General features: G+C 49.3%; 1 protein-coding gene across 1 annotated transcript in view; it reads left to right on the plus strand.

Annotated features, from left to right (window-relative positions):
• Window positions 1-7687: 7687 nt before the first annotated feature.
• Window positions 7688-12808, plus strand: part of PGBD5 (piggyBac transposable element derived 5) — a 69952-nt gene continuing 64831 nt past the window's right edge. Inside the window, exon 1 of the mRNA XM_037166754.2 lies at window positions 7688-8032. Coding sequence (XP_037022649.1) covers window positions 7696-8032 — 337 coding nt within the window. The 5' untranslated portion in view covers window positions 7688-7695. The remainder of the gene's footprint in view (window positions 8033-12808) is intronic.

A 12808-nucleotide genomic window follows, 5' to 3' on the forward strand; every position in this document is an offset into this window, starting at 1 on the left:
TGCTGATTGTCCCTCACTGGCAGTGGCGTGGGGAGCGAGTGACAGTCAGAAAACTACAGGTGGCTGCCATTAAGAGTTCAGCCTGGGGCAAGGCTGCCTGGGTTCTAATTCTACGCATCGTTTTATCACCCACATAATGAGGATAATGGGAATACTGACCTCACGGTGTTTGCTGTGAGGAGCCAATTACTTTCTCCAGGTAGACCATTTAGCACAGTTCCTGGAATAGAGAAGGCATCCATAAAAGGTGATTACCATTTTTATTGACCTTCATGTTTTAGCCTTCTAGAAAGAATCAAATGGTATCTCTGAAAAATATCAGCTACTTGGATTGTGATGGGGAAGCAATGTCTGCGCTGACCTAGTTAGAATAAAGTGGAAAATCCTTTCTGTTTCAGCTTTCTGGAAACATTTCAAACCTGTTAGCTCTTCTGCTTTAAAAATTAAGGGAAAAAATGTCAGAAGCCAGCGTTTTGCTGTCTCACTGGCTTGTTGTAATGAGGCCATTATCGATCCCAACGTTAGTGCTTATTAAAAAAAATATCGCAAATGGCAACAGAGAGGTGGTTGGGGGTCGAGGTAAATTAGATGAGAGTCCCAATAAGAGTGTCCCCTTTTGTGATTCTCTCCTATTTCTCCCACACTGAGAGTGCAGATTACGCTCCACTCAGGTGACTGTTCAGATGTGCTACGTGGGTCATGGTCACTGTAAGAAACAGGAGGGACAGACGTGGCTTGTACAGTGAATCTACAACAACCTTGATTCTGTTCAATAATCGAGATAGAATTTGACCCAGGAACTCGAATTTATACTTTAAATTTATGTCAGAGCCAGCTGCAGATTTGAGTTTAGAAATGCTGAAAATTCTCTTCTCTTCTTAGAATACCTGAGTTTCTACTACTGAGCAATTCATTATTTTGTGTTAAATGCCAACCTCCCCTTGCCATTGCTCCTTTAAAGGAGGATGAACATCAGGGATGACCCTCACATCGGATCCCTTTTTTTCGCTGGAGAACCAGGGGGTTGGGGGTTGGGTGTGCTGAGGGGCAGGGAGAGGACATAAGACGGATGTACACAGTTGTGCGATGGGCTTGGAGTCATCCTTGACCCCATTAACAATCCCATTTTCTTAGAAAGTTAAAAGGCTAAGTTCCAATAGCTCTTTTTTTCCCCTTCATTCTAAATGTACCAATATGTTCACTTGTTGAAAAAAATTGATTTCAAACCCTGGGAATAATACTAATACTAATACTAATACTAATACTAATACTAATACTAATACTAATGCAATACTAATGCAATACTAATCAGAGTTGTTTGTGCTGCTTTGCAGGGTTCTAGTTGCCCCAAATTTTTTCATGGAGATACTGATTATCTAAACTACTCAGGAGAGAAAAATATTTCCATGATAAAAAGCCATTTCCCTACCCCTTTATAGTGCCTCTTAATCCTTTCCCCAGATTCTCGTCTGCTTCCTTAGCTGGCATCGAATCCTGGTCCATCACTCTAATCACTCTCCTCTCCCTTCATACACACCTGGAAAAATCCTGCTCCAGTAAAATCCATCCCTCCGTGGACTCCGCATCTGCCCCAGGCAGGGAACGTGGTTGGGGGAGAGCACAGCCCTGCTGGCAGGTTTCACTTTAAGTGCTTGACCATGAACCCAAATGCTTCTCCAGTTGGCTGAGTCCCTCCCTCCTAGAGAACTGTTTTGACTATTTCACACTTTCTTTCCTCAACCCCCTAAGCCAGGGACCCTGGACTCTGGCCGCACCTTTGAATCGCCTTATGGCCTTTAAAACACACCCATGCCCAGGCCCCACCCAAAGAGAGTCTGATGTAATTTGTGTGAAACAGGGTCTGGAGAGGAGTCTAGTTCTAAAATTCTCCAGGTGATGCTGACCTAACCGCCAGGACTGAGAACTGAACCTCAGATGCAGCGGCCTTTCTGGTGACTTCACTGGGAAAGTTGAGTGACTGAGGAAAGAAAACCCGGAGTCTCCCACTGAGTCCAGTGAACGGGGCCTCTACCCGCTTCTGAGCCACAGAGCAACCCCGCGCTGTGCACTGCAGCCCATCACCATTCGAGCAACTGAGGCCCTTGTTTCAGTAATGTTCCCTCTTCCCAGCTTCTCTCCTATGTCCTTTCCACTGAATCCCACAGCCCTTCAAATATCTCCTGATGTTAAAATGTCCCTTGCCCAACCCCCCAACCAGATCAAGAATCTACTTCCCTTTTCCTTCCTCCCTTTGAAACAAAAACCCCTCGAAATTCATCTTTACTCAATACCTGCCGTTCTTCTCCATTCTCTGAAATCCACTCCAGTCAGTTTCCCCCCTTTGCCGCCAGCCACAGTGGCTAATGCTCAGCCCTCATCTTACTGGGTCTCATTCGACGCAGTTACTGCCTCCTTTAAATACTTCCTTAGCCTCTAAAACTCTGCTTTGTCTCTGTTCTTCAACCTTCTCCATCTCCTTGGGTAATTTCTTCCCATTTTCCTGACCTCTAAAAATAAGAGCGCACTCCAGGACTGGTCCATCTATACTCAATCCCCAGTTGAGTTCATCCATTGCCTACTCTCTGCCTGCTGAGGAGTTCAACAATTTTAACTCAGTCCAGACCTGGTCCTTGAATTCCAGATTTCTCTGGTCAGCTGCCTGCTTTCCAGACCCACTTAGACGTGTTCAGGCCAAGTTCAACACCAAGCATTTGTTCTTCCCCTCTGACCCCACTGCCCTTGCAGTAGACTGAGCAAAAACCTGTGGGGTCATTCTTGACTCCTCTCTTCCTCTCACAACCCATGTTTAATTCTTCAATAAGATATATTCTAAATCTGGCTAGCTCTCCTCACCTTCATCACTACCGCTCTGGCCCCTACAGCCTCCCCCATGGCCCAGACCGTTGCAGTCATATCCTAACTCATCTTCTGGATTCCATCTGTGCTCTGCTATGGTCTATTTTCCACTCAGCAGCTCAACTGATCCACTTAAATACAAGTCAGATCTTGTTACTTCTCTTCTCTAAGCTGTCCAGTGGCTCGCCATTTCACTCAGAATAAAAGCCGGTCTTACAAGATTTAACACTCAGCTTTTTCTTGGATTACATCTCTTACCACTTCACTCAGCTCTCTCAGCCTCGGCAACACCAGCCCCGTGGTGCCGGAGCACAGCCGCTCAGGACCAGCCTGCCTCGGGCCAGTGCACATGCGTCCTGCTCCTGAATGCACTCAGTTTAACCCCCTCCAGGACTTGCCCAAATGCCTTCCCATCACAGTGACCTCCCCCCACCACACACACACACACACACACACACACACACACCCCACAATCTCTGACCCTCTACTTTTACCCCTTATCAGTAACTGACATATTACACTTATTTATTTATCTTTTCTCCCCTCTCCACTTGAATGTGAGTGCTACAAAAATAGGATCTTTTTTCCTGGTGTATTCTCATTGCTAAGGAGAGACCTTGGCACATAATAGGTGCTCAGTACCTATTTGTTGAATTGGTGAATACACGAATGAATGAATCAATCAATCAGCCAATCAATGGAAATGTCAAAGCATCTTAAACCCAGCAAAAGGGATTTTTCCAAGAGTTTCCCACTGCACTGCTTTGTTTCTTCTCTCTCTGACTCTCTGGGTTGGCTCCTAGATAAATTCATCAGATAAAGTCATTTTGAGCAAGGTGGATCCTTAGGCCCCTGTGTTGGATATGAGCCCAAATGCCACACTGTGCCTTGCACATTGCCTCCCACCTCCTTCCCCACCTGCTGGCCATGATTCGGCCACTATGACTCCTCCATCTCCCCCCACCCCTTTTCATTTCCAGGAACGCCCCTTGGCTCTAGCCCCCACCTTTTGAGTGATGGGGGCAACGTGGGGAGCATCAGCAGCTGCCTGCTTCTGCCTCTGCCTCCTCCACCGCATGACCCATCAATACGTGGACTCCCCCAGCCTGACCGGGCCCTTGAACTCCAGGGCTGGCCAGGTCCATCTGTGCCACCTTAGGATTTTTGTTCCCTGCAGCAGCTTGGCCATTTGCAAAAGCAAAGATCATAAAAGTGTGGACAGGAAGAAATATACCCTATTTTTCTGATTCTAAGATGCTCCTGCCTGCTCCCAATCCCCACATTTTACATTTCCGACATCAGGAATTGTCTTACTGTTAGTGTCGAGCTGGTGGAAGTCCCCCAAGAGGTTACTATACCCTGGGCCTGTGCCAGTGTGGTCACTTTACCATTCCCAGGGCATGCCTGGTCATCCACACCCTTTGGCGCTCCAGGCTATAGGCCTTTGAAGACCATTTGAAGAAGGAAGTAAACCTAGTCATTGTATAGAAATCTTGGGTAAGGTGAAAATACACAAAACCCACCAGCATCAAGCCATGCAGAATGGAGGGACAGCAACTTGGAAGACCTCTGAACACTTTTATAAGAAACGTGGCCTGAGAGGGGCCCTGGGTGGCTCAGGAGAATATATGGTAGGAAAAACATTAGTGACCAAAGCTCTCAGTTAGAAAGTATACAAGGTCCTTGCTGGGTAGCTCTGTTGATTGGAGCATCATCCCAGGCACTAAAAAATGTCCTATTCCATCCCTGGAGGCAACCAATCAATGTTGCTCTCTCACACTGATGTTTCTCTCTCCTTTCCTCCCTCTCTCTCTCCCTTTCTCTCTCTCTCAAATCAATAAAAGTATCCTCCAGTGAGGATTTTTATTAAAAGAAGTACATAAGAATAGTGAGATTCGGAGTGTGATGTTTCAGGAAGATATTAACCAATTATTTTTAACTTATATTTTTATTTTTTGTATGCCTTAGAGTAATATATGATAGAAGTCTGTCTAAATAATTATCAAAGAGCTTTTGCAAGAAATTTAAATTAAAATTATCAGTGAAAAGAAAACATTGTATCCTAAAGTTTAAATGGTAGCATTTTTCTTTCTTAGTGATATACAAAACGATGGTGCACAATAGCATAAGGGGAGGCCCAGAAAAAATGAGCTGTGGCTCTTAGCCTCAGTTACATAAAACCAGGAACCCCTGGTTTAAAGAAACCTAAGGAATCTACTGTGCAAATGGATTGCTTTTACAACCTGGAGCTCTTTGGGAAGACTACAAATAAAAATCTCAATGTTAATCTAAACGTATGCAATCATATTACAAAGTTATATTTCTTGGGAGATGTTTTCAAATGACTCAAAATTAAAAGATGTCCATGTAATACTGGTTCTATAATTACCCTCACAGATAATGCTACTGACAAAAGTTAATGATGTAGAATCACACTGGTAACAAGTAGGAGGTTGCCAGGCAGATGGAAAGTTTTTGGCTTTGTTTTCTCCCTTTTTTCTTTCTCCTTCCACAATGAGAATCAGCCACCTGTCTGCTAGAATATTTTTGCTTGGAATATTTTTACTTTCCTTGGTTGGAAACACTTGCTTAAATGAAGTAACATGTAAAAGACTTGATTCTAAACTATGGTGATCATCTAAGTTTTATGTGAAATCAAATGGATACTCCATTTGATTTCCCAGTCTGTTTCTCTTGTGACCATACAATCCTCTTCCCAGTGTTGCATGCAGTGTGAGCTACAAAGGGCTCCACATTATACAAATGTACATTAGGGACAAAGGAAGATTGTGTCCATTCTTGCAACTGTTATTGCTCTGGTTTGTGACTTCTATGGGTAGCACAGCAATCCCTTGTTTTAAAAACACACTCACTTTAGCTACTGACTTTTCAATTGGCTACTTAGAGAAGAGAAGGAGGAATCCTTTCCCCTAGATTCTATCTCTTCTGGATAATTCAGTTATTTTTTAGTAGATATAACACAAAATATTACAAGAGCCTCACATAATTCCTAATTGCAGAATTTGTACTTGAACTATGGAGTCTTATTTTGCTCCTTTCACCTTGCCTTTGATCTATGCTTTGCGGTTAATCTGAGGACCTCTATGTACCCTCTTCAAAATCTATGGCTGGTTAGCACTATATATGGTGGAAAGCAGGGTTTTTTTTATTCGTCTGTGGCATAATTTTTCAAGAGAGTTGAAATGCTTTGCAAACAGTTTCTCATTTATCAGCCAATCCATGTAGTGAGCAATGTTAAGTGAATCCCTTCCTTTTTGTATATTGTCTTTCAGTGATTATCATGAACTCATGCCTATACCGTGACCCTGGATTGGGGAGGAGGAGACCCAGGGGTTGGGGAGGAGAGACAAAGAGTGGAAGCTGCCTGCCTGTCCATGGAACAGAAATGACTTCCATGGCAGCATGGTCTCAACACCATCCTTAATGAACCCCTAGAAATAGCAACAGGCTTTTTCTGTTTTGTGCATTTCTTTAGTTAGTACCTGGTAGAATTCGTAAGCCCTTCACATCCCTGTGGATTTACTTCAGAGTGCAAGTGACTTTATGGCCCAATTTCATCCATGTGACATATTGCACTCTTTGTGGGAGGGAGAGGATAGCAAGAGGACAAGACAGACTGATCGCAGGTACTGCCATCAACAGGATGACCACCACACACTCCTGACCAAGGAAAGGGCAGAGGGGACCTTTTCCTTTTGTTGTTTATCAGAGCCCTGAAGCCTGGGCTGTTGTGCTGTATTTTAATAGAGAAGTTTGTCACATATATGAGTGTAGAACATGTTGAAATAGCGGCATTAAGGGTAATGTGTGTTTTGTACGTAATAAATATTTTGAGTTGAAAAGATGTCAAATGTCAAAGACAATGAGGAATGACTATCTGCCCGACTCCAGATGCTGCCACCCTCAAATTACAGGGGTATTGAAGCGAGACTGAGTTAAGCATCTGGCCCCAGAAGGACCGGTCAGGCGGGGTCCTCATTAGACCTCTGGTTTATAGGAGCACGCTGCGCAGCTGAGACCTCAGGGAGGCGGCCGCAGCAGCCGCGGGGCCCCCGCCTGCCTGGAGCGTTTAGGCGGCGCCTGGTTCAGAACCACTGGGGAGGACAGCTCCCCCAGTTCCTCCTTGCGCTGGGCACGCACTGCGGAGGGGACCCAGAGCGCGGAGGGTCAGAGCAGGCCCGCGGGTTCGGGCGGCAGAGAACTCCCTGCCGAAGGAGTTCTACAGACCCTGCCCTAAGGGGCAGCACGGGGCTTGCGGATGGTGGTCCCGGTGACGCGTCCCTGCAGGCCAGGCGACTGGCCAAAGCAGGCGCGGCCCTCCCCCTCCTGCAGGCGCAGCCGCTCGCCCCGCCCCGCCCCGGTGAGGAGGGCGGGGCAACCCGGCGCCGAGCCCGCCCACCCCGCCCGGCTCGGCTCCCCATTGGCCGGAGGGCTGGAGGTGCGAGGGGGCGGGGCCCGCCCCTGGCATCTCGCGCTCGGGAAGGTCGGCTGGCGAGCGCTGGGTGCCGCGGGCAGGGCGTGGGGACGCGGCGGGCGCGGAGGAGACGCAGCGGCAGCAGGATCGGCGGCGCCGCGTCCCAGTCGCAAACCCTGCCACCCGCCGCGGCCCGCAGCCGGCGGCGCCGAAGCTCTGAGGGCGCTTCCCCGGGCGCGAGGCCCGAGGCGGCCAAGACGGCGGGCCGGCCGGGCGCGGGGCGGCGGGCGCTGTGCTGCGGGCTGCGCTGGTGGGGGGCAGCGGGCCGCGGCGCGGGCCCGGGGCCCGGCGCGTGCGGCTGGGAGGCGCTGTGGGGGACCGGCGCGCGGGCGGCGGCCGGGGCCATGGCCGAGGGCGGCGGGGGCGCGCGGAGGAGGGCCCCGGCGCTGCTCGAAGCGGCCCGCGCGCGTTACGAGAGCCTGCACATCTCGGACGACGTGTTCGGCGAGTCGGGCCCAGACAGCGGCGGGAACCCCTTCTACAGCACCTCGGCCGCTTCGCGCTCCTCCTCGGCCGCCTCCTCGGACGACGAGCACGAGCGCCCCGGGCCCCCGCGGGCCCCCAGCGCCCAGCCGCCGCCCTCTGTCCCCGCCGCGCAGGAGCCGGAGGAGGATGAGACCGGCGCGGGCTGGAGCGCCGCGCTGCGGGACCGCCCGCCCCCGCGCTTCGAGGACACCGGCGGTAAGGCGCGGCCGGCGGGGCGGGTGGTGGCCGTTACCCCAGCCGAGGAGGACGGCGTGACTGCTGGGGCGGGAGAATTCCAGATGCTCCTTGGGCCGCCTTGGTCGAAGGCAGCTGTGCGTTTCAGGAAACAAATGAGGCTGCGGGAGCCTGGCTTTAAAGTGCGAGAATCAATCTGACTGCGTGCGAAGGGTGGGATGGGGGCTGCGACTTCCTCGTGGGTGGAAGGGATGAGGCAGAGGCCGGAGCCAGCATTTTGTAATGGCCGGGAAGCGTGGGTGGTGAGCTTCCCGCACTTGCTAAGAGTGTCCCCTTGTCCTACAGCAGAGGCGAGTCACACCTGTGGGCTTGCACCTCAGGGGTGAGTTAGTAGAGGTAGGCTTGCCTAGTTGAGGGGATTCTGCATATCTGACAGAACTTGGGGTGGGGGCGGTCATTTTGCAGTGATTGCTCCCGGCAAGGCCTGCCCAGGTGCCAGGGGTGGGGCAGGTAGCTGTTGGAACAAGGGCCAGCAGCATCCGAACCAGCATCCACCCAAGGTGTCTTCACCAGGTTTTAGTTTTCTCCAGTTAATCTGAGAAACTTTCGCTGTCCACACCATTTAGGATCTCTTGCTAAGAGCTGGAGAGAGTGAAAGGACCAGTCTAGCAGCACTAAGGTGCCGAGGACACTGTCACTGGTGTTCCGCCCACCACCTTGACCACAGATTGGCGCCTGATACCCGGAGAAGGTCGCAGGGGTGCTGGCAGATAGGTGACTTCTTGAGAGTCTTTTTACTGCCTGCTTTTTCTAGAGTTGAGCTTTTAAATATCACTACTTACCCAGTGGAGGCTCAGCAGCCTCTGCCCTCTTTGAGATGTGGGGACCAGCCCTTTCCAGGTGGCCTCTGATGCTTTTTTTCCTAGCTCTGTGACCTGCGGTGGCAGGCCCTGACTCTGCACACCGTTGTCATGGGTGAAAGTGTGTGCAGCCCGTGTTGTCGAGGGCCAGGGAGTGGCCACCCGGAGCACGATGGGGCTGACCGTGATGTGGCTCTTCTGTGGCTCTCCCTGACTGTTGCTCGATCAGACGGGAATCCAGCACCCAGGAGGCAGGCCCAAGGGACCCTTGGCTGGCCCTGGACTTGAATGTGGGCATGAGGCTGCAGCCTGCTGGTAGGCCGGTTGGGTTGGCTGGACTCTCTCAGCAGGGAGCGATCTGCAAACCTCGGGCAGGCAGGCTGCAGTGTGGATGTGCTACGTACGCTGCATCTGAGCTTATAAAATCCATTTTAGCGAGGCAGTGCTTGGGGGTGGCTAAATTTAAAAGCATGTTCTCATTTGGGCTTCAGCTGAGTTTTGGAATTTTCAAAGTCAAATCACTCTGCAAACTGCTTTTACATCCCCTATATTTCTTCTAATGTCATTGGGTCTCCCAGTCCTGGACAGCTGTTTTCCACATTGGCTCTTTAAGAATTGTACCTACTCAGAACCCTGGTCGGGCAGACTCGATGCTAAGAGTATCTGTGATCCAGCTTTTCATCTTGGAACACTTGAGATGTCCACCTGGGAGAGAACACAGCAAGGCTCCCTATGTCTCTGGGGAAATAGTGGAACTGTGTCAGGTTAGCCCAGTTAGGAAGAAGATTGATGAGCACGCTGGTGCGAGAGGATGAACACATGGAATACATTTTAAACAATATTGTATTTCTTAGTAACCTATAAATGGGAGAAATTCTGTAGCGGAGCAATTTAATCCAGCCACTGCAGCACTTAAATGGTCACCAAGAGCAGTATTGGGTGTCATTTGGCATTAGGTTCAAATTCTGTTTCCTTCAGGCGTCCACAGAATCCACGCCTGAACCTGAGAATCACAGTCAGGCACTTTAATGGAAGACATTAGTGGTTATCTGATGGTAGCTACACCCAATTTTGTTTTCCTGTTGTGTGTGGGAGTTTACTTTTGAAATCCAGCTCTAATGAAGACTTTCTTTTCCTCTGTGTACTAACACCCTTGTCCGTAAGGAAAATTTGGGGTGGAGGTAGAAGGATGAGGTCGATGGCTTATTAGGCATGAATTCAGATGCTCTGAAACAATGCAGTATGATTTATGGGGCTGAAAATAGATACAGAAATTGTGGCTGCTCCGAGAAAGTCCTTGTGCCTAGTGGTGTGGAGAGAGATGGATGTTTTTATTAAGAGGCCATGAGCTGCTCCCTGGCTGCTCTGAGAGCAAGGAGGTTCACCCTGTTAGGTTTATCCAAGTACAGTGTCTAAGATGCTCTGGAAGAGTGTGCGCCCCCTTTCAAGGAAGGCAGCCTGGCTGTCTCTTCCATCTTTGTCCCCCAGTTTATTAACACATCTCCCTGGACTGGTAGAGTGAGGTGGGGAGCGAGAAGAGGGTGGTATTTTGATCTGTAATCAACCTTCCTGATAGAACATTTGTAATGGAAATTGATGTTGCTGATAGAATCAGATGAGGAAAGCAAAGGGTTCTGGTCTACGGAACAGGCTTCCTGCCTGCCTTCGGTTGTACATACATGTGCACGTATATGTGTCACCAATGTCTTATGTGTCGCTGCATTGCATGCGTTGGTTTGGGCTGAGTAGGGTATCTTTTTTCAGAAAGAGGTTGTGACTGCTGTTTGGCAGCTCTCTGATGACCTAGAACCTTTTTTAGAGAATCCCTGGGCGTGAGGAGGGTGTAGCACTGGGTAACCATTGTACCTTTGGTCTGCATTCAGAAAGGGGTGGGGGACATTTGGTGCCCAGCTGAGAGGAGGAGGGGAAGGAAGAGGTAAGCATCTCTGTGGTTAAGGTAGAGGCTCCTAATTGCTCTCCAGGCGGTTCCAGCCTTCAAAGACTCTTTCTTTTGTTTGTTTGTTTGTTTTTCAGTGTACTGAGCTTCCAGGATCTGGCTCTCCAGAGTGCAGCCAACAATTATGGGTGGAGGGGGTCCTCTCCCTCACCCTTCTCTCTCCTTCCCCAGGTTCTGCCTCTGCCTTGTGGTGTGGGGTCCCGAGGGATGATTTAAATACAAAGACTGTGCCTGCAGGGCTGGCTGACAGGCTTTTAACCCTGTATAGATGGAGGGTCAGCCTGGGAGCTGAAGCTGCTTAATGGGAGCTCGGGGCCTGACCCTCTTCCCACCAGACTTTGCAGCGAATCCCCTAAAGTAACCCCTGCAAGCTGTCCGCCTCTCTGCCCACTCTGCAAATAACCAAGACAGTGTGCAAGCACATTCTTTGAAAACTGCATGAGATTCAGGCCTGGCTGCTTTTTGGGCTCCTGCCCTTTTGGTTTTTTTTTTCTTTTTCTTTATTCTGGCAGTCTTGTGATTTGTTCTCTCTGAGGAGGCAGAGGAACAGGCAGACTCACAGATGCTCGGGGCTGCGGTCTGTTCTGCATTGCCGGTGCTCTGCCAGGCCGGCTGGGATCTGAGCTGCCTGCTCTTTCTATTAGAGGTTCGACTTCACAGGGGTTTCATTCCCCGTGCTCCCTGTCAGCAGCCCTCTGTAATCATTCAGTGACGGGGTATGACCTTGAGAAGCTGGAGAGGAACACATGGCTTTGAAAATTAACACCGTTAAATGTTTTATCTTTAGAGTTCTTGTTGGTTCATTTGGTTTAAAGTCTTTCTGACTAGCAAGCAAGAAGAGAAAAATCTTTCTCTTAAAATGAGAATTTGCCATGACCCTCTACTGTCCTGGGATTTCTGAGCAGATTTGGACCCCCCCCCCCAATCTGGGGTGTGAGGTATATCCTGCCTTAGCTCTGTGGCTCCAGGAACTCGAATCTTGAATCTTGGTCGCTGTGAGATAAATCTCATGCAGTGTTCTACAGTACTCAAGCACATGCCAGGCCACAGAAACCAAAGGGGGCTTCCTGGGGGAGATGTATGCTTTTTCCCAGGAGTCTGCACATGTGTGAGGGGAAACCAGAGCTCCCAGTGAGGATGAAGACCCGAGTTCGAGTCTGGACCCTGCTTTCCCAGCCCTCCGAGGTTGGGAAGTGGTCTCCCTTCACGGAGAATGGCAGATGGGTCTTTCCAGGTGGGGTCTGGAGCTGATGAGATGACAGGGGTAACGGTGGCCCTCCAACCAGTCAGACTGGATTATTCAGGAAAGGTGGCCCCCCACCCTTTTATGACACCTAGAACTTTTCACTCAAAAATATTTATTTTTCCACTCAAAAGTATCTATCTTCATATTTCTACATGGACTTACTTTTAGCTTTTTAGGGGGGTAATGTCTAGTTCTGTGAGGTCTAACCACGTGTGGATAGACAGGCGTAACCTGCCCCACTGACCGGATGTGAAATGGCAGACAGAATGTGGTCCAGCTGCTGACTGGATCCCTGCTATCCCAAGCCAAGCTGCTGGGATGAAAGGCTGGTGCTTTTTTGCAGGGACTGGGCTTTGAGTACATTGGCATCCTGGGGGCTGTGCAAGGCCTCCTACTCAGTGTTGAATTCAAAAAGTCTATGGTATATATTTTCTTCTATTAACAAGTAATATGTGTTCATTTTACAAAAACACAAAAAAATAAAAGGATAAGAATTCCCATGATCTCCCCGTACCCAGAGGTGATCACAGTTAACAGACTGAGTCCACCCTTCGTGTAGTTGAGATTACGCATTGGCGGATGGCCTGCTTTTCAATTATAATTAATACATTGTGAACATTTTCCACTTAAATTTTAACATGTCGTTTCAATGAATCCGTAATACTGTACAGCTCCCTTCCAGTGGACGCAGCGATTATAGCCCCACCCCCATTTATTTACATATATATTTATTT

This window comes from Artibeus jamaicensis, unplaced genomic scaffold (assembly GCF_021234435.1).
Source record: "Artibeus jamaicensis isolate MK-2021 breed Jamaican fruit bat unplaced genomic scaffold, CSHL_Jam_final contig_467, whole genome shotgun sequence".
NCBI lineage: Eukaryota > Metazoa > Chordata > Mammalia > Chiroptera > Phyllostomidae > Artibeus > Artibeus jamaicensis.